We start from the raw sequence: 22,492 nt of genomic DNA, 5'->3' as shown, positions 1-22,492 counted from the left end.
AGGTAACCTCGATAACTGGCTAGGTAACCTCGATAACCTTGATAATTACTCTAAACTACACAATTATCTTGGATACAAAGACAGCAAAGACAACTATGTAGCTAGCTAACACTACACTAATCAAGTCGTTCCGTTGTAATGTAATAGTTTCTACAGTGCTGCTATTCGGTAGAAGTTGGCTAGCTGGCTAGCTAGCTGTGTTGACTAGGTAGGAGAACGGCGGCGCGGCGGACGAAAATAGCTGGCTAGCTAACCTCGATAATTACTCTAAACTACACAATTATCTTAGATACAAAGACAGCAAAGACAACTATGTAGCTAGCTAACACTACACTAATCAAGTCGTTCCGTTGTAATGTAATAGTTTCTACAGTGCTGCTATTCGGTAGAAGTTGGCTAGCTAGCAGTGTTGACTACGTTAGAAGGACGAAAATAGCTGGCTAGCTAACCTCGATAATTACTCTAAACTACACAATTGTCTTTGATACAAAGACGGCTATGTAGCTAGCTAAGAAAAATTTGCTAAGATCAAACAAATCAAACCGTTGTACTGTAATGAAATGAAATGAAATGTAATACTACCTGTGGAGCGAAGCGAAATGCGACTACTCGCTCCAACCCGGAAGTGCAGAACTTAATATTTGGTACAGAAACCTTTGTTTGCAATTACAGAGATCATACGTTTCCTGTAGTTCTTGACCAGGTTTGCACACACTGCAGCAGGGATTTTGACCCACTCCTCCATACAGACCTTCTCCAGATCCTTCAGGTTTCGGGGCTGTCGCTGGGCAATACGGACTTTCAGCTCCCTCCAAAGATTTTCTATTGGGTTCAGGTCTGGAGACTGGCTAGGCCACTCCAGGACCTTGAGATGCTTCTTACGGAGCCACTCCTTAGTTGCCCTGGCTGTGTGTTTCGGGTCGTTGTCATGCTGGAAGACCCAGCCACGACCCATCTTCAATGCTCTTACTGAGGAAAGGAGGTTGTTGGCCAAGATCTCGCGATACATGGCCCCATCCATCCTCCCCTCAATACGGTGCAGTCGTCCTGTCCCCTTTGCAGAAAAGCATCCCCAAAGAATGATGTTTCCACCTCCATGCTTCACGGTTGGGATGGTGTTCTTGGGGTTGTACTCATCCTTCTTCTTCCTCCAAACACGGCGAGTGGAGTTTAGACCAAAAAGCTCTATTGTTGTCTCATCAGACCACATGACCTTCTCCCATTCCTCCTCTGGATCATCCAGATGGTCATTGGCAAACTTCAGACGGGCCTGGACATGTGCTGGCTTGAGCAGAGGGACCTTGCGTGCGCTGCAGGATTTTAATCCATGACGGCGTAGTGTGTTACTAATGGTTTTCTTTGAGACTGTGGTCCCAGCTCTCTTCAGGTCATTGACCAGGTCCTGCCGTGTAGTTCTGGGCTGATCCCTCACCTTCCTCATGATCATTGATGCCCCACGAGGTGAGATCTTGCATGGAGCCCCAGACCGAGGGTGATTGACCGTCATCTTGAACTTCTTCCATTTTCTAATAATTGCACCAACAGTTGTTGCTTTCTTACCAAGCTGCTTGCCTATTGTCCTGTAGCCCATCCCAGCCTTGTGCAGGTCTACAATTTTATCCCGGATGTCCTTACACAGCTCTCTGGTCTTGGCCATTGTGGAGAGGTTGGAGTCTGTTTGATTGAGTGTTTGGTATATATATATATATATATATATACACTGCTCAAAAAAATAAAGGGAACACTTAAACAACACAATGTAACTCCAAGTCAATCACACTTCTGTGAAATCAAACTGTCCACTTAGGAAGCAACACTGATTGACAATAAATTTCACATGCTGTTGTGCAAATGCAATAGACAACAGGTGGAAATTAGAGGCAATTAGCAAGACACCCCCAATAAAGGAGTGGTTCTGCAGGTGGTGACCACAGACCACTTCTCAGTTCCTATGCTTCCTGGCTGATGTTTTGGTCACTTTTGAATGCTGGCGGTGCTTTCACTCTAGTGGTAGCATGAGACGGAGTCTACAACCCACACAAGTGGCTCAGGTAGTGCAGCTCATCCAGGATGGCACATCAATGCGAGCTGTGGCAAGAAGGTTTGCTGTGTCTGTCAGCGTAGTGTCCAGAGCATGGAGGTGCTACCAGGAGACAGGCCAGTACATCAGGAGACGTGGAGGAGGCCGTAGGAGGGCAACAACCCAGCAGCAGGACCGCTGCCTTTGTGCAAGGAGGAGCACTGCCAGAGCCCTGCAAAATGACCTCCAGCAGGCCTCCAGCAGGCCTGATCTTTGAATATTTGAATATGTTCGTGTGACATTTGATTTCTACACAACTAACCCCAAATTCAAGAAAAATCGAATGAATATCAATTTTAAGGTGTTTGAGGCTGATTTGCAAAACCTTGCCATCTTACATAGGCAAGATCTTTTGCAGTTATGCTTACCTTTTTTGCCTAGCAGCTTGTGCACTATACTAAAATGTCAAAACTGGATATTTAAGGCAAGGGGCATTTCTCATTTTATGACTTAGCCTAAATTCATCACTGTCCATAAATGCTTATTACATTTATTTTCAAAGACACAAGTTGGCATATCAGATTTTAAATACAGAATTTGCTGACGTAATTAGGCTAAGGGAAATAAAAGTATGAGGAATAACAGTGTTTTTGCTGAGATATGCACACAAATTAACCTATATTTTTGCCCATTGTAAGGGATGGGAATGGTTCTACAGAGATTTTTCTGCCACAGAAAGCCTTTGCCGTCTAAGCGTTTATTTTCAGGATGCGTAAATCCAAACTGCAACACCTACTCATTCAAGGGTTTTCTTATTTTTTAAAAACTATTTTCTACATTGTAGAATAGTAGTGAAGACTTCAAAACTATGAAAGAACACATATGGAATCATGTAGTAACCAAAAAAGTGCTAAACAAATCAAAATATATTTTATATTTCAGATTCTTCAAATAGCCACCCTGTACTCTTTGCACACTCTGCATTTTCTCTCAACCAGCTTCACCTGGAATGCTCTTCCAACAGTCTTAACTTCTCTGGGATATGTGGGACGTTAGCGTCCCACCTAACCAACAGCCAGTGAAATTGCAGGGCGCCAAATTCAAAACAACAGAAATCTCATAATAAAAATTCCTCAAACATTCAAGTATTATACACCATTTTAAAGATAAACTTCTCGTTAATCCAGCCAAAGTGTCTGATTTCAAAAAGGATTTACAGCGAAAGCACACCTTGCGATTATGTTAGCTCAGTACATAGCCACAGAAAAGCACAGCCATTTTTCCAGCCAAAGAGAGGAGTAACAAAAAGCAGAAATAGAGTTCAAATTAATCACTAACCTTTGATCTTCATCAGATGACACTCATAGGACTTCATGTTACACAATACATGTATGTTTTTTTCGGTAAAGTTCATATTTATATCCAAACATTTGAGTTTAGGCGGGACGCTACTGTCTCACTTGGCCAAAAGCCAGAGAAAATGCAGCCGCCAAATTCAAATAAAATACTATAAAAATCAAACTTTCATAAAATCACACATGAAACATACCAAATTAAAGCTACACTGGTTGTGAATCCAGCCAACATGTCAGAATTCAAATAGGCTTTTCGGCGAAAGCAAACAATGCTATTATCTGAGTTAGCACCATTGTAAACAAAGAGAGGTTCCAACTCGTGAAACATGACTACAAAATATCTCAAAAGTTACCTGTAAACTTTGCCAAAACATTTCAAACTACTTTTGTAATACAACTTTAGGTATTTTTTAACGTAAATAATCAATAAAATTGAAGACGGGATGATATGTGTTCAATACAGGATTAAAACAATCTGTAGCATGCTTTCTGGTCACGCGCCTCTATCTAACAGGACCCTTCAAGTGACCCTGATTCAAAATGGCCGTACTTCTTCATTACACAAAGGAAAAACCTTCAACTAATTTCTAAAGTCTGTTGACATCCAGTGGAAGCGGTAGGAACTGCAATTGTATTCCCAATGAAAATCCATTGAAGAGTGACCTCAAAAAAAACTACTCTGAATGGTTTGTCCTCTGGGTTTCGCCTGCTAAATAAGTTATGTTATACTCACAGACATGATTCAAACAGTTTTAGAAACTTCAGTGTGTTTTCTATCCAAATCTACTAACAATATACATTTCTTCTGTGGATGAGTAGCTGGCAGTTGAATTTGGGTATGCTTTTCATCCAAACGTGAAAATGCTGCCCCCTATCCTAGAGAAGTTAAAGGAGTTCCCACATATGCTGAGCACTTGTTGGATACTTTTCCTTCACTCTGTGGTCCGAATCATCCCTAACCATCTCAATTTGGTTGAGGTCGGGGGATTGATAAAAGTCATCTTGTCCGTGAGAACCATGTAAATTTATCAAAACATCACGCGAGGGTAAGCCTACACGAAACACAGACCTTATTTTAAGTGTTTCTAAAATCCCCTATGGGAGAAATGAATGGTGGAACAACGATTGGAACGTTTGATTGCTATGTTTTTTGGTGTATGATGACACCTCCACTGTGGGGCTCTATCTTGGACACTCTTGGATTGCATCCTACCAGGCAGGCCGCTCCTACCATGTGACGTGGAGATGATCTGTGTCTGCACCACGTACTCACTACTGGTGTCCCCCAGGGCTCGGTTCTAGGCCCTCTTCTCTCTATACACCAAGTCACACGGCTCCGTCATGTCCTCACATCGTCTCTCCTATCATTGCTATGCGGATGACACTCAACTACCCCCCCCCCCCCCTTCTGACACCCAGGTGTGGCGACAAGCATCTCTGCGTGCCTGGCATATATCTCAACTTGGATGTTGGCCCAACACCTGAAGCTCAACCTCGACAAGATGAAACTACTCTTCCTCCCTGGGAAGTCCTGCCCGCTCAAAGACCTCTCCATCACGGTTGACAACTCCAGTGTCACTGGAGAGAACCTTGGCGTGATCCTGGACAACACCCTGTCGTTCTCTGCAAACATCAAGGCAGTGACCCGTTCCTGCAGGTTCATGCTCTACAACATCCGTAGAGTCCGACCCTACCTTACACAGGAAGTGGCGCAGGTCCTAATCCAGGCACTTGTCCTCTCCTGTCTGGACTACAGCAACACGCTGTTGGCTGGGCTCCCCACTTGTGCCATCAAACCCCTGCAACGAATGCAGCAGCCCACCTGGTTTTCAACCATGCCAATTTCTCTCATGTCACCCTGCTCATCCGCACACTCCACTGGCTTCCAGTTGAAGCTCGCATCCACTATAAGACCTTGGTGCTTAACTACGGAATAGCAACAAGAACTACCCCTCCCTACTTTCAGGCTGTGCTCAATCCCTACACTCCAACCTGAGCACTGTATTCTGCCACCTCAGGTCTCTTGGCCCTCCCACCCCTATGGAAGGGCAGGTCCCGCTCAGCCCAGTCCAAGCTCTTCTTTGTCCTGGCACCCCTATGGTGGAACCAGCTTCCCCCTGACGCTAGGATAACAGAGTCTCTGAAGAGTCATCTTCCGAAACATCTGAAACCCTACCTTTCAAACAGTATCTTTAAATAATCCTCCTCCCACCCCACCTTCTAGCTCTGACACTACTGACAGCTACATTATTGAGGTAAAATGTACTTTCTATGCCTGTGATAGCTACACATATCGTAAGATGAATGCACTTACTGTAAGTCGCTCTGGATAAGAGCGTCTGCTAAATGACTCAAATGTAAATAAAAGGCCACTCTAAAATGTGCAGTTTTGTCACGCACCACAATGCCACAGATGTCTCAAGTTTTGAGGAAGCATGCGATTGGCATGCTGACTGCAAGAATGTCTGCCAGAGCTGTTGCCACAGAATTAAATGGTCATTTCTGTACCATAAGTCGTTTTAGAGAATTTGGCAATACAGCCAACCGGCCTCACAACCACAGACCACGTGTAACCATGCCAGCCCAGGACCTCCACATCCTGCTTCTTCACCTGCAGGATAATCTGAGACCAGCCTCCCAGACGGTTGATGAAACTGTGGGTTTGGACAGCTAGGGTTGTTAAGGTGAGCATATTCCCGTCACAAGTCATGGCCGCAGTCAAATTCCACCTGACCGTTTAGTCAGGGTAACTAGGATTCTCCAAATCTGCGCTCTGATGCCGCTGATGGTCATTAGTAGCCTACCAAACTTGCTAACGGCCAGTTGCTAATGGCCTGGTACTCAGCGCTCTATTGTCCCTCTAATCACTCTGATGTCAATGCAAATGCTATTGCAAATACAACACTTCATTAGAGTCCATGAGCTCATGTTGCGCAACATTTCTATAGACTATGCAATCGCGTGAGAAAACAGTTCTGATGGTCTCTTAAAAAGAGGATCCCATCAGCTTTCTATAGGCTAGACCTACTATATTTATTTATTTTGTTTATTTGTCAACGTTCCTAATATTAAACACATTGCTTTGTTTTACAACAGGAGTATAGCTTACCAGGCTGGCATAAAAATTTACTGTGGGAAAAGCTTCCTCCATTCGCTATTTAAGTGCATATGACACTTATTTTTTCCCCCTGACCCTGTTCCGACAGGTGCATGATAATGTTACATTCTAAATTAAAACTAATTTCACACACATATATTATTTAGTATATATAAAGACAAGATTCAATTGAAAATAGTCTGATGGGTGACAATATTATCACTTGTGAATTATGCCCAGCATGTGCAGTCTCAGGCAAGAAACAGTGGCAAATTTTCTTGTTGACTTTTTCAAATCATAGTGGCACACATGTAGCCTAGTCCATAGGCCTATATGTTTTGATAAGGTTTGTATTACAACTAAAATGGCCAAATGACTCCAAACGTCACCTATAGGCCAAGGACCCCTGCAACACGGTTGGAGTGGACATAGCCTACAGAGCCTAGTGAAACATCTGTTCTTATAAGACTAGTCATTGCGCAATTGGGTGTGAAAAGAGTTTTGACTAGCCACTATTTAAAAGAAGATCCCAGCTTTCTCGTGCTTATATATTTATTGCAAAATTTGCGAAAGTAAGCACATTTAATCTGCTTTACAACATACAGTATGTGGTGTGTGTATTTCAAGTTTGGGGAAGCACATTTTCACCATAAAATTGAACCTCTATAATAAAACATTCCATTCATTATCACATTTGTAGACTAGCCTACTATTCGTAATGTGATGAGTAGATTGGATAGTCATAATGTAGGCTAATATAACTCGATCACTGTTTGCAAAAAAAGACAGTTCAATGCATGGCTGAGCGCGTATGGAGTAGGCTATAGGCTATTTCAGATGGCTTACATTTCTTCTTTCGCCCTGTTTTCTTCATACTGTAAAATAATATAAAATAACACCATGGAATTCAAAGCAAATCTTGCCTTCTAAATGAACTAGTGTAGCCCAAAGCCATATGGCAAAGCCAGATGAGGGCTTAAAATAAGGAAAACTCAGAATATGCTATAAATAATTAATTTATTGTGATGGGTAGGCTATAGACTTTTTAAAATGTAGATGGAAAAATGCGTGGAAGCCAGGAGATGCTAAAAGTGTTAGTTAATTACCGTGAGACTAGCAGTTATTTGCTTGGCAATTACCTGCTGACAAAATTTCACGACCTCCACAGCACAACCGAAGAATTTCTGCACAAACTGTCAAGAGACTGTCTCGGGGAAGCTCTTTTGCGTGCTCGTCCTCCTCATCAGTGCCTTACCTGACTGCAGTTCGGCACTGTAACCGACTTCAGTGGGGAAATGCTCACCGTTGATGGCAACTGGCAAGCTGGAGAAGTGTGCTCTTCATGGATGAATCCCGTTTTCAACTGTGCCAGGCAGATGGCAAGCAGTGTGTATGGCGTCGTGTGGGCGTGCGGAACAGAGTTCCCCATGATGGACGGGCATAAGCTACGGACAACGAACACAGTTGCAATTTGAATGCACAGAGATACTGTGACGAGATCCTGAGGCCCATAGTCGTGCCATTCATCCGCTGCCATTACCTCATGTTTCAGCATAATGCAGAGCCCCATGTCGCAAGGATCTGTACACATCCTGGAAGCTGAAAAATGTCCCAGTTCTTCCATGGCTTGCATACTCACCAGACATGTCACCCATTGTTTGGGATGCTCTGGATTGACATGTACGACAGCGTGCTCCAGTTCCCGCCAATATCCAGCACCTTTGCACAGCCATTAAAGAGAAGTGGGACAACATTCCACAGGCCACAATCAACAGCCTGACCAACTCTATGCGAAGGAGATCTGTCGCGCTGCATGAGGCAAATAGTGGTCTCACCAGATACTGACTGGTTTTCTGATCCACACCCCTACATAAAAAAAAAAAAAAAGTAATCTGTGATCAACAGATGCATATTTGTATTCCCAGTTATGTGAAATCCATAGATTAGGGACTAATGAATTTATTTCAATTGACTGATTTCCTAATGTACTGTAACTCAGTAAAATCTTTGAAATTGTTGTATGTTGCGTTTTTATATTTCTGTTCTGTGTGTATCATACTTTGACTAAAACAATGACTTATTGACTTGCATCGTTGTGCAAAATCATGGGTAAGCTCTTGTCTTTCAGCTCGAAAAAGTGGATTTCTGCTGGTGTGGGTGATGAAAACAGCAAAAATAATGTCCAAAACGTATAAAGAGCACAGTTTTATGTACATTTTCCAAAGTATACAACATGAATATGAAGCTAATGAACAGGGGCCCAGATGGCAAAAGAATTCCTCCCGCTTGCTATTTTCCGCTTACTATTTAGACCATAAATTCCTACCGCCAGCGGGCAAGTGTAGTTTGCCATTCAAGACGTGATTTACATCCCTGACTGATAGCCCCCACTCATAGGACTGCTATGTGCCCTAGGCAAGCCGTCTAGCCATGAGTTAATTTGAAAGACAATAGTTAGTCTGTTGCAAAATGTTTTGCGACAAACTGTTTACTCCAAACGGAAAACATTTAGCAATGGGGAAAAAAGAGTACTTCAGTTTAAGAAAAATGGAACGAAATAGGGAGGGACCTAACTAAAATTGCCCAATAGAAGCTCTCGTTTTGCTTCCGTTTGGTTCTTAAATGGTAAACGATTTCCGTAATGAATATACCCCAGGTAGGTCCCTCCCAGTTTTATTCCATTTGGTCCTTAAACGGTTTCTGGTGCAGGATTTAATGAATACACCCCAGTTCAATATTTATAATAAACTGTCGGGCTCTCAACTTACTGTTAAGAGTTAGAATAGTAAAATACACAATTTAGAATTTTCTTTTATCTTGTTTGTCACTGAAAGTCACTCAATTAGAATGTAAACTAACAATTTTTAGATTGCTAAGTTAGCCAGCTATCTAAACTTGTAGTAATAATGGCCTAATACCGACTGGCACACTTACTTGTTTGTGTTAACACAGATGGCACAAAGCATATTTGCAGGCGGAGGAAGACTGTTTTAAATTTACATGATCTGCCGTATTCTGCTGTATCATACTTTTTTTTTCTTTTCTTCACTTAACGGTACAAATCTTAAACTTCCATTGTTTGTACATTTGAATGGGTTAGGAACACTATGGCGTTTAATACATATTTCATACTATAAATATTCAACCAAATATCTGTCCTGTCGGTTGAATGAGTTGACTACTAGTACAGTATAGGGCTATGTCTCCAATCAAGAAGCCACCATTTCCTCTTAGCAGAAAGAGACTGAAAGAATCCAGTTATCTAAATGACTGAAGAATACTGCTTAATGAGGAAGGATCGGCTGAACTACTGCCACTCATACATACTCTTCATTGTGAAAATTATATTTATGATTATCTCAATGGATGCGTGTCTTGCAGGGAAGGACAGGAAGCCATAACATGATAGTGACTGCATGGCCAAGGATGTGAGAGTTGGCATCTTGCTTGTCTCATGGCAGCAGACATTTCTGTTTGCACAGCTCTCCAACCCCAGTCTGACTCTCAGTAGTCCCAACACTCTTCTTTCCTGGCTTGTAAATTAATTGTAGGCTAAATCTCAACTGGAAATCATTCAACTTACTGTTAATGCACTAGTGCATCGTTGCTAATGGAAGATTTGTGTGAAAATAGTAGGTTAGGTTGTACACACCTCGAGTTAGGATTTGGCCCAGACTAAGATGACGTGCTCATTTAGCTGTCGTATTGGTGAGTGTCCTCGCCAGATGACAATCATGAAAAATGTGCTTATAGCATGAGCAAAACAATGACCTCAGGCTGGAACTTGATTTTGCCCTCCTCCCTTCTACTGTGTGCACATAACTGTATTATTAAATATCTTCCCTACCTCGCCAGGGAGGAGGGAAACACATCAAATTCCAGCCTGAGATTATTGTTCTGCTCATGCTTTAAGCACATTTTTCAGTGTGGCATCCAAGCTAGAGAGACATTGGACACCATCTGAATATTGTCCTGGCTGACAACACGGACGTGCGTTGTTATGACAATGATGTTGATCAGGAAAAAGTATGTGCTCTACTAGGAAAAACTTTGGCGTTCTTGGTCATTTCAAATTGTCAGGAAAAGCTCAGTGCCCAAACTATACTTTAATCGAAGTGTGTGTTTTCTCATTTGCAGTGAATCCCTGTTGCTATTACCCCTGTCAGAACTGGGCTGTGTGTGTCAGGTTTGGCACTGACCGCTATGAATGTGACTGCACTCGCACCGGCTTCTATGGACAGAATTGCACTATCCGTAAGTGAAATGTCTGGCTTATACATTCTTTTGATTATTATTCTTTTGATTAAGTTACATTTTCCATTTTCCTCCCTGGCTTATCAAAATATTGCTATCCTTTCCTGATGTGCAGAAGGACTTGTAACAAGTAAAATGGAAAGAGAAGATAAGCGCATTACATAACCAGGAAATAACATTCCTAGGCCATAAAAGTGAATGATTTTGGTAGTGGGGTTCTGCACAGCTGGGGTATGGCTTTACAAAGCCAGGGAGACATTTTTGTGTCCAGTCTAACTAACACTGATAGTTTACTTGAAAAATGTCTACGCATTTTAAAGTTCCACTGGTCCCTCGTCCATCTAGTAGCTCTGTAAACACTTAATTTGTTTCATTCCCCCTCTTCCATCCTAACGGGAACTGACATGGGTAATAGTTAATAGTGGTTCGAATTCAGTCATGTTTTGTGGCGTACCATTCACACTTGTAGGAAAGGTTTCTGGGAATCATAGTGCATGATTTAGTAATGAATAATACCAAAACGAAATGAAATTACTTTCAATGTTGTCTCTTAATACTGCCAGTTGTGAAATAAGGTAACAGATATACGGTCTAGGGTTAAAAATGAATGCCTTGTTCAAATAGGCAAACCAGTATAAAACCTTGCTTATCAAAAAATTGAACATTTACAGTGCCTTCAGAAAGTATTCATACCCCTTGACCACATTTTGTTGTGTTACAGCCTCAATTTAAAATTGATTAAATATTTTTCTTTTTCTCCTGAAAACATGTTTTTAGACATATCTAATTCACATAAGTATTCACACCCGAGTCAATACATGTTAGACACCTTTGGCAGAGATTACAGCTGTGAGTCTCTCTGGGTAAGTCACTAAGAGCTTTGCACACCTGGATTGTACAATATTTACCCATTTCTTATTTTCAAAATTCTTCAAGCTCTGTCAAATTGGTTGTTGATCATTGCTAGACAAACATTTTCATGTCTTGCCATAGATTTTCAAGCAGATTTAAGTCAAAACTGTAACTCGGCCACCCAGAAACATTCACTGTCTTCTTGACAGGCAAATTCTTTTTAGGTTGTTGTCCTGCTGGAAGGTGAATTCATCTCCCAGTGTCTAGGATTTTGCCTGTGCTTAGCTCCATTCATTTTTTTTTTGCTACTTAATTAATAAATGCTACTTAATTAATTAATTAATTAATTATTGTTTTAGATTCCGTCTCTCACAGTTGAAGTGTACCTATGATAAAAATTACAGACCTCTACATCCTTTGTAAGTAGGAAACACTGCCGATTTTGCAGGTTATCAAATACTTGTTCTCCCCACTGTATATGCATACCCATAACATAATGCAGCCACCACTCTACTTGAAAATATGGAGAGTGGTACTCAGTAATATGTTTTGGGCAAATCCAATACAACACTTTATATTCAGGACATAAAGTTCATTTTGTCACATTTGTCACATTAAATATTTTCATACCAGAGGAGCCAGGGATCAGTAGTGATTGATGCAGATGGCACTACATGGTTGCATTTCTCACCTCCTCTCTAACCTCCACTACTAGGACACTCTGTCCTGGGCTGGCCCAGCATATCTAACAGGCATGTTTGTTTTGGGCACTATACAACTCTACTTTCAGGACATTTAAGCTGTGGAAGTTTTTGCATAGTCCATCTATAGATACTCAATAAAGGATAGACTTTCAGTAACATGTCAACTGCATGTCTGTGGAGAGGGGACTTTCAAAATGAGGTGAAATGAACCAACATCCCCTTATCACAGCTCAAAGTAAAAAGAAACCGGCCAGGTTTCAGGTGAACACCAATATAAATTAGATTAAAAGGAAAGCAAGCCATTTCCATTGTTGTCCTGCTTGGGGGTTGTCTTATAATATAGCTTTTCAATGTCAAATACAGTAGACTTTAAATTGGATAAACTCAGTAGTGAGTCTCTTCTATCCCATCAACGGTCTGTATATACTCTTCCTTGTCATCATTCTGTCTCTGCTAAATGTCTCCTTATGTGGAGTGCTCATCAGTAGTCTAGAATGTTACCATGGTTTATCGCCTCAATCCTGGCTATTATAGTTGGCAGCAGCAGTGTTTCCCTTACTATTATTCAGGCAGGGTGGGCCATCTGCCCTGCTCTGTTTCCCCTTTAGTTTGGCCTGAATTAGTCTCAATTGAAAATGTTGGCTTTGGAAACCCTGGATGATTATTTAGGGACCCTCTTCACTCTGCCTGTAAAGTAATCTGAGGGAAACATTGACTGGCTGTCTAGGTGGGCCACAGAGTGATACTGTACTGCAGGGATCATCAACTATTTATTTTTTTCTTAAGTAAATTACAAATAATTTGTAGACTGCAAATTGACCACAAGAAGCCCAAACACACATATTTGACTAAAACATAATTATTTCAAATCTTGCTTTCATTTGTATACAATCACGTGTCTCTCTCTTAAGAGTGGGAATACTTGGGAACATATTTCCAAAATTGAAATCACTTGGAGCTGATTTCCTGTTTTTAGTCTTTTATGTCCCCTCATTTTTTTTACTGAAAACTTAGGGGGGACCAAATGAAACCTGTGAGCCACCAGTTTGGGAACTCTGCTGTACTCTATGCAACGCCTGCTTCATCAAAGCTTTGTGCATTATCTTTTTTATCCCTGCTGTGTGCCTTATCTCTGTGTGTAGCTGAGTTCTGGACAAGGGTCTACCTGAAGCTGAAGCCGAGCCCTGATGTGGTCCACTACATCCTTACACACTTCCACTGGCTGTGGAGCCTCATTAACAGGACCTTCCTACGGGACTGGCTCATGAGGGTAGTCCTCACAGGTGAGTCGCCTGGCATTCAATGCAGCCGTGGTGAGCATTCTGGCACAAAATGGTTGCCGTGTGGGTGCTGTGTATAAGGGGTGGAATGGCTAACTTAATGCCGTACTATGTACAGTGCTTTGTAACCAGGGGGAACAAGTTATGATGATGGAAATGCATGCATGGATCAATTATGTTGTTGAAAATGCTTTAACGCTCTCCAGAGCCATATATTCATATCTACTCTTATGTTACTGCACTAAGAGAAGAGTTGCTCTTCCCTACCAATGTACTCCGACTACGGCAGATTAATTGGACAGTTTGCTTACAACTTGTGTTCATTTGCCTCTTGGTTCCTTTTGTTATGTTCCCAGCATGTAAATATTTGGAAAACACGTATTGGCCCATGGTTTCATCACCACACTCTGAGCTCTCCCTTCTAACTCGCTACAGCTGCATACAGTTTTAGGTGTATTTACAAGGTTTAACATCTAAGAGAGGGGCATGGTGAGGTATTGTAAGTCATCTCAGAAGCCCGGGCTGTTGCCTTAAGGAAAGGGGTCACTGAGTTCACTACTCATCTGCAGATACACACTGCCTTAAAGTCGAAATAGCTGCAGCAGCTGTGATCATTGGACTTTGGACTTTTTTATTTGAGTTGTCCAATATTTTTTTAAATGTATATTTGCATCCTACAACGCTTTCTACTAACCATACTGTCATTCATTTGTACAGCTAGGTTGTTTTTAAGCTGACATGGTCCAGTGTTTTTATGCTGGCCCACACTCTCTCAACCAATTTCCTCCTGTCTGTGTTTGTGTGCGTGCTAACTGGTAGTTGGGTGGAGCAGCGTACCCTGGCCTGACATCCTGACCTTATTTATTCAGTCTCTCTCCCAGGCCTGTGCTCCATGGTCCTCCAGCTGATTTACCACCTTGCTCTACACATCACTTCCTTCCATGGAGATTGGAATGGAGACTTCCTCACCTCTGTCTCCCCTCTTTCTAACCCCATGACTGGGAAGAGACACTAGTGTGCTACCGATCTCTGGTGTGTTAGGGTGGTAAGGTGAGAGAGGGTAGTGATTAGGCCCGGGCGATACCAGTTTCGCAATATATTTTCCATGCCAAAAATTAAAGCCTAAAGCAAAAGTTTTTGGTCCTTTTAAAAAACAGCTATATGTAAAATATTGTGTTCTTTAGCTTGGGAAATAAATGTGACTCTGGATGACAACATGTTTGTTTCCAACATTAGGGCTGTTTTCCTAAAGAAGTTAAATCTGCTTTGTGTTTTGTTTCCTTGCTGCCATACTAACGAGTATTGCAATACTGGTATCGTCTAGGTGTGATGTGGTTGTTTTACCTACTTTATTTTAAAGCATTGATTGATTGTAAGTCTCTGCATAAGAGCATTTGCTAAATGACTGAAATGGAAGGGAATGGCGGGACGGAGCATGGGTCACTTCTGTACTTCCATTATACTAAAAGGCTACTGTGTTAAGCCTTAACAATAAAACCCATGGTGTTCATCTCATCAGTATGTACTGTATCAACCTTGTGCCTCCACTAAACCCCAACACATCTGTGTCAACCCTGTTAACAACCATGTCATGTTCGTCTGCCATAGCAAGCCCCATGTGTCTTAAGAATTCCTAAGGTCTAATCTTTCATGGCATGGCGTCTGAGCTAAGTGTGTTTGTCGACGTGAGCTTGTTTACTGAATGTCCTGGCTTCCCCTCACCCCCTCTCTCTGTCTGCCAGCTGCATTCCTCACAGGATTATATTCCCTCTCTGTCTGGAAGCTGGATTTCCTCACGGTTTTTCAGTTTTATTACAGGATCTGATCCGTGTATTTTTCCACAGCCATTGTTGTTTTAAGATGTATAGCTGATTGTCATGTGCTATAAACACAAGCAGAACCTGACTGACTTGTGTGTCTAAGAAATATTGGTTTATTTTGCCTTGCAGAAGTTTGTTTCTTGATATTATGTACTATAATGATAATTGTTTTTAGTTGCATCATATTGATCCTTTCTTCCCTCAAATGTTTGCTTGTGGCTTTGCAAAGTCAAGCAACACTTCTGATGAAGTAAATCATATTTTCTAGACTGTTTCTCAACTTTAACTTACTTTTATTTGGGATGAAATCCAAGGCGTGTTATACTGCAGGGCACTACACAGCCAACAATGCCCCTTTTTAAAGGTGTTTTACGCTTGAGCCGACCTCCTCAGCGTTTACCATGAGTGGAATCTCTGCCAATGGCCTTGGATTAGATTCCGGTTTTAAACTATAAAAGTTGAATGTTTCTCAACTTCAATTGGAAGTTTCTTCAATGTTGAGAATGTGTCTTGACTCAGCTGAAAGTTGAGAATGTGTCTTGACTGAGTTGAAAGTTGCAGTTTAAAAAAATTATTATCATCAGGGTTGTTTGGAAGTCAGTTATTTTCTGACATTACAGAATGTTTCATGAAGTGACATCTCTTCATCTAAAATGTGTGATGCACGTACGTACGCATGCATTTCCATCCTATGGGTTGTATTTCCTCCAACCATTATTGCTTTTTCAGTGAAACTTCAGGCCTTTAATGATCAATGTGTCAAACAATTCTGTGTTCTCCCTGCCAAAGTCAGAGCAAACCTTATTCCCAGTCCTCCTACCTTCAACTCAAAGTATGGATACCTCAGCTGGGAATCCTACTCCAATGTCTCCTATTACACCCGTATCCTACCCCCTGTGCCTGAAGGCTGCCCCACCCCTATGGGTGCCAAAGGTGAGATGGCATCCAAAGTTCCTATCAAAATAATGACTACTGAAGATTACTTATGAAAATAAATCTTCCCAACGGCAACATGCATAGCTAACATACATACTTTTCTCCAGGAAAGTCTGTCCTCCCAGACCCAAAGCTGGTTGTGGAGACGTTTCTGCTGAGGAGGAAGTTCAGGCCGGATCCACAGGGAACCAACCTGATGTTTGCTTTCTTCGCTCAGCACTTCACCCATCAGTTCTTCAAGACTCAAAACAGCATGGGCCTAGGCTTCACCAGGGCGCTGGGGCATGGGGTGAGAATGTTACTACCGCTACTGTATTTGTACTTCCTGTACTGTATATTATTCAATTATGATATAATTATCGCATTATATTCTATTATATTTAGGGGAGGTAATGTATTTAGGCGTTAGCGGGGGCAGACAATTCAAATCCTTGGCGCAAAACAAAAATCTATTCCAACTAGTGTTTGGCGACGTCAAACTTTTTGTCCTATCTTGATCATAAGTACCCATAAAACATTGTGATACAGTATGTAAAAATATCCCCCAAAATTACATAAAAATATCCGCTAAAACGACAGTTGGGCTATAGCGCAAAATCAAATGCAACTGAATGAATCATGGCAAAAGATAATGTTGTTGAAATCCTGGCACTTTTCTTATATTCCTTTCTGGTGGAGGAGCAAAATAGGTTTGTCTGTGTCTGTCTGTTGCGAGCACATGATGGAGCAGTGACTGCCTGAGGAACGGACCGTCTTACCATAATGAGCTGGGTTATAAACCTACAGTACACCATGGGCTGGATAGAAGCAGTCTGCCGTCTTCAGAACTGGATAATACTTGCTTTATTTGTCTCATAAAATAATAGAAAAATAAATATTGCTTGTCTCTCATAATGCTGTGATTTGAGAATGTCCAAGGGTAAGGCTTATAGACTTTCAATGTTATTTTTGAAACCTACAACAACTTTGACACCTTCGTAGGCTAGAATATTTGGGAATTAAGCTACTAATCATAACTTTAACTTGTCTTAAAGCTTTTATGATAGGCCTAGTAGGAGGATGGGTTATTGGCCATTTGGTTTTCAACCACGCATGCAAGGATTTTCTCGGCCTTAATGGATAATTTCTTTCTTAAGTTTAATACATTTTAAGCTTATTATCCAATTTTTCTGTAGGCTATTGATATTGATTGTTCTCTCTCATTATTAGTCCTCTGGCTAACGTACTTTTTGAGATGGATTGTTTGATTAGGAAAAAGCCATGCATAAAACAATGAAACGTTTAAAAACTGCTAGACACAAGATAGTTAGGTAGTGTCCGTTATAAAAATAAAGCTAACACTTGACACCCAGTGTCCTAACACTGTTATGTGTTAGGTAACACTGTTATGACCCATATTTACACCTGTGACATACACTGCATTTGGCAAGTGTCTGGCAAGTGTCTTCACTGACGGAGTCTGTAATACCTACAGTGGGGAGAACAAGTATTTGATACACTGCCGATTTTGCAGGTTTTCCTACTTACAAAGCATGTAGAGGTCTGTCATTTTTATCATAGGTACACTTCAACTGTGAGAGACGGAATCTAAAACAAAAATCCAGAAAATCACATTGTATGATTTTTAAGTAATTAATTTGCATTTTATTGCATGACATAAGTATTTGATCACCTACCAACCAGTAAGAATTCCGGCTCTCACAGACCTGTTAGTTTTTCTTTAAGAAGCCCTCCTGTTCTCCACTCATTACCTGTATTAACTGCACCTGTTTGAACTCGTTACCTGTATAAAAGACACCTGTCCACACACTCAATCAAACAGACTCCAACCTCTCCACAATGGCCAAGACCAGAGAGCTGTGTAAGGACATCAGGGATAAATTGTAGACCTGTACAAGGCTGGGATGGGCTACAGGACAATAGCCAAGCAGCTTGGTGAGAAGGCAACAACTGTTGGCACAATTATTAGAAAATGGAAGAAGTTCAAGATGACGGTCAATCACCCTCGGTCTGGGGCTCCATGCAAGATCTCACCTCGTGGGGCATCAATGATCATGAGGAATGTGAGGGATCAGCCCAGAACTACACGGCAGGACCTGGTCAATGACCTGAAGAGAGCTGGGACCACAGTCTCAAAGAAAACCATTAGTAACACACTACGCCGTCATGGATTAAAATCCTGCAGCGCACGCAAGGTCCCCCTGCTCAAGCCAGCGCATGTCCAGGCCCGTCTGAAGTTTGCCAATGACCATCTGGATGATCCAGAGGAGGAATGGGAGAAGGTCATGTGGTCTGATGAGACAACAATAGAGCTTTTTGCTCTAAACTCCACTCGCCGTGTTTGGAGGAATAGAAGGATGAGTACAACCCCAAGAACACCATCCCAACCGTGAAGCATGGAGGTGGAAACATCATTCTTTGGGGATGCTTTTCTGCAAAGGGGACAGGACGACTGCACCGTATTGAGGGGAGGATGGATGGGGCCATGTATCGCGAGATCTTGACCAACAACCTCCTTCCCTCAGTAAGAGCATTGAAGATGGGTCGTGGCTGGGTCTTCCAGCATGACAACGACCCGAAACACACAGCCAGGGCAACTAAGGAGTGGCTCCGTAAGAAGCATCTCAAGGTCCTGGAGTGGCCTAGCCAGTCTCCAGACCTGAACCCAATAGAAAATCTTTGGAGGGAGCCGAAAGTCCGTATTGCCCAGCGACAGCCCCGAAACCTGAAGGATCTGGAGAAGGTCTGTATGGAGGAGTGGGCCAAAATCCCTGCTGCAGTGTGTGCAAACCTGGTCAAGAACTACAGGAAACGTATGATCTCTGTAATTGCAAACTAAGGTTTCTGTACCAAATATTCAGTTCTGCTTTTCTGATGTATCAAATACTTATGTCATGCAATAAAGTGCAAATTAATTACTTAAAAATCATACAATGTGATTTTCTGGATTTTTGTTTTAGATTCCTTCTCTCACAGTTGAAGTGTACCTATGATAAAAATTACAGACCTCTACATGCTTTGTAAGTAGGAAAACCTGCAAAATTGTCAGTGTATCAAATACTTGTTCTCCCCACTGTACATGTTTCAAACAGACCACCATAGTCCCTGTGCCCAAGGAAGCGAAGGTAGCCTGCCTAAATGATTACCGCCCCGTAGCACTCACGTAGGTAGCCATGAAGTGCTTTGAAAGGCTGGTCATGGCTCACATCAACAGCATCCTCCCGGATACCCTAGACCCACTCCAATTCGATTACCGCCCCAACAGATCCACAGATAATGCAATCTCAATCGCACTCCACAATGCCCTTTCCCACCTGGACAAAAGGAACAACTATGTAAGAATGCTGTTCATTGACTACAGCTCAGCGTTCAACACCATAGTTCCCACGAAGCTCATCATTAAGCTAAGGACCCTGGGACTAAACACCTCCCTCGGCAACTGGATCCTGGACTTCTTGACGGGCCGCCCCCCTAAGTGGTAAGGGTAGGCAACAACACGTCTGCCACGCTGATCCTCAACACTGGGGCCTCTCAGGGGTGTGTACTTAGTTCCCTCCTGTACTCCCTGTTCACTCACGACTGCGTGGCCAAACACGACTCCAACACCAACACGACACAACAGTGGTAGGCCTGATCACCGACAACGATGAGACAGGCTATGGGGAGGAGGTTAGAGAACTGGCAGTGTGGTGCCAGGACAACAACCTCTCATTCACTGTGAGCAAGACAAAGGAGCTGAACGTGGACTACAGGAAAAGGCGGGCCGAACAGGCCTCCATTAACATCGACAGGGCTGTAGTGGAGCGGGTCGAGAGCTTCAAGTTCCTTGGTGTCCACATCACCAACAAACTATTATGGTCCAAACACACCAAGACAGTCATGAAGAGGGCACGACAAAACCTTTTCCCCCTCAGGAGACTGAAAAGATTTTGCATGGGTCCCCAGCTCCTCAAAGGGTTCTAAAGCTACACCATCGAGAGCATCCTGACAGTTGCATCACCTCCTGGTATGGCAACTGCTCGGCATCTGACCATAAGGCGCTACAGAGGGTAGTGCATATGGCCCAGTACATCACTGGGACCAAGCTTCCTGCCATCCAGGACCTATATAATAGGCAGTGTCAGAGGAAAGCCCATAAAATTGTCAGAGCCTACAGTTGCCCAAGTCATAGACTGTTTTCTCTGCTATCGCACGGCAAGCAGTACCGGAGCACCAAGTCTAAGACCAAAAGGCTCCTCAGCAGCTTCCACTCCCAAGCCATAAAACTGCTGAACAATTAATCAAATGGCCACCGGACTATTACATTGACCCCCCCCCCCCCCCCCCATTTGTTTTGTACACTGCTGCTACTCGCTGTTTTATTATCTATGCATAGTCACTTCACCCCTACCTACATGTAACAAATTACCTCAACTAACCTGTACCACCGCACACTGTACCGGTACCCCCTGTATATAGCCTCGTTATGTTATTACTTTTATTATTTATTATTTTTTACTTTAGTTTGTTTGGTAAATATTTTCTTAACTCTCCTTCAACTGCACTGTTGGTTAAGGGCTTGTAAGTAAGCATTTCACGGTAAGGTCTACACTTGTTGTATTCGGCGCATGTGACAAATAAAGTTTGATTTGAGTGTCGCTGCTCAGCTATTTTCAGGTCTTTCCAGAGATGTTCGATCGTGTTCAAGTATGGCCTCTGGCTGGGCCACTCAAGGACATTCAGTGACTTATCCCGAAGCCACTCCTGTGTTGTCTTGGCTGCGTGCTTAGGGTCGCTGTCCAGTTGGAAAGTGAATCTTCACCCCAGTCTGAGGTCCTGAGCGCTCTGGAGCAGGTTTTCATCAAGGATCTCTCTGTACTTTGCTCCATCTTTCCCTCGATCCTGACTAGTCTCCCAGTCCCTGCTGCTTAAAAACATCCCCACAGCATGATGCTGCCACCACCATGCTTCACCGTAGGGATGGTGCCAGGTTTCCTCCAGATGTGACACGTGGCATTTAGGCCAAAGAGTTCAATCTTGGTTTCATCAGACCAGAGAATCTTGTTTCTCATGGTCTAAGAGTCCTTCAGGTGCCTTTTGGCAAACTCCAAACGGGCTGCCATGTGCCTTTTACTGAGGAGTGGCTTGATTGGTGGAGTGCTGCAGAGATGGTTGTCCTTCTGGAAGGTTCTCCCATCTCCACAGAGGAATTCTAAAGCACTGTCAGCTTGACCATTGAGTTCTTGGTCACCTCCCTGACCAAGGCCCTTCTCCCCCGATTGCTCAGTTTGGCAGGACAGCCAGCTCTAGGAAGACTCTTAGTGTGTTCAAACTTGTTCTATTTAAGAATGATGGAGGCCACTGTGTTCTTGGGGACCTTCAATGCTGCAGACATATTTTGGTACCCTTCCCCAGATCTGTGCCTTGACACAATCCTGGCTCAGAGATCTAAGGACAATACCTTTGACTTCATGGCTTGGTTGTTGCTCTGACATGCACTGTCAACCGTGGGACCTTATATAGACAGGTGTGTGCCTTTCCAAATTCGGTAGAAAAAGGTGTAAATAAAATGAGGATGTATAACAAATTGATTTGATTCTTATTTACAATAAGTGACTCAAATGACTCTACGTAATTTACAATTAATTTATATTGGGCACAAAATAATCTGAAATGCAACCAAAACAAATAGCAAATGCATCCAACAAGTTTGTAGTGACAAGCTTGATGTAATCATTGCGTGCTAGGAATTTGGGACCAAATACTAAACAGAGCCAAAACAACAAAAGATGTCACTTTTACTTTTGGAGCTTACTGTATTGAATGAAATATTCTATAGGAATACGCATGTTACTGAATGTCACTTGTGCGCTGTGAGACTTTTACTGCACAGCGCCAGTCAAATTCAAATAAGCTAAACCATCATGTCTCATCATGATGTCATCACCATCAACGAAACAAACCCTGCACACTCTACGAGAGAGAGACATGAGAACCATATTCATCTATCTCTTGCCATGCATCATGTCTCACAAAATCTATTTTTTAATCTCATATTTTATAATAATCTCTAACCAGGTGGATGCCGGCCATGTCTACGGCGATAGTCTGGTGCGTCAACTGAACCTCCGGCTTCTTAAAGACGGAAAGATGAAATACCAGGTATGTAGAATAATGCATAACTCCACTCCAGCT

General features: G+C 42.4%; 1 protein-coding gene across 2 annotated transcripts in view; it reads left to right on the top strand.

Annotated features, from left to right (window-relative positions):
• The window catches only part of ptgs1 (prostaglandin-endoperoxide synthase 1), a 49,654-nt gene that overhangs the window by 4,597 nt on the left and 22,565 nt on the right, over positions 1 to 22,492 (top strand). The window contains exons 3-7 of one of the 2 annotated variants that reach the window (XM_071403675.1): positions 10,610 to 10,726; positions 13,425 to 13,565; positions 16,172 to 16,315; positions 16,426 to 16,607; positions 22,376 to 22,459. In XM_071403675.1, coding sequence (XP_071259776.1) covers positions 10,610 to 10,726; positions 13,425 to 13,565; positions 16,172 to 16,315; positions 16,426 to 16,607; positions 22,376 to 22,459 — 668 coding nt within the window. The remainder of the gene's footprint in view (positions 1 to 10,609; positions 10,727 to 13,424; positions 13,566 to 16,171; positions 16,316 to 16,425; positions 16,608 to 22,375; positions 22,460 to 22,492) is intronic. The other variant, XM_071403676.1, reaches the window with a different exon arrangement.

Source organism: Salvelinus alpinus, chromosome 5 (assembly GCF_045679555.1).
Source record: "Salvelinus alpinus chromosome 5, SLU_Salpinus.1, whole genome shotgun sequence".
Taxonomy (NCBI): domain Eukaryota; kingdom Metazoa; phylum Chordata; class Actinopteri; order Salmoniformes; family Salmonidae; genus Salvelinus; species Salvelinus alpinus.
Note: the sequence above shows the minus strand (reverse complement) of the source record. Positions and strands in the feature narration are given on the sequence as shown.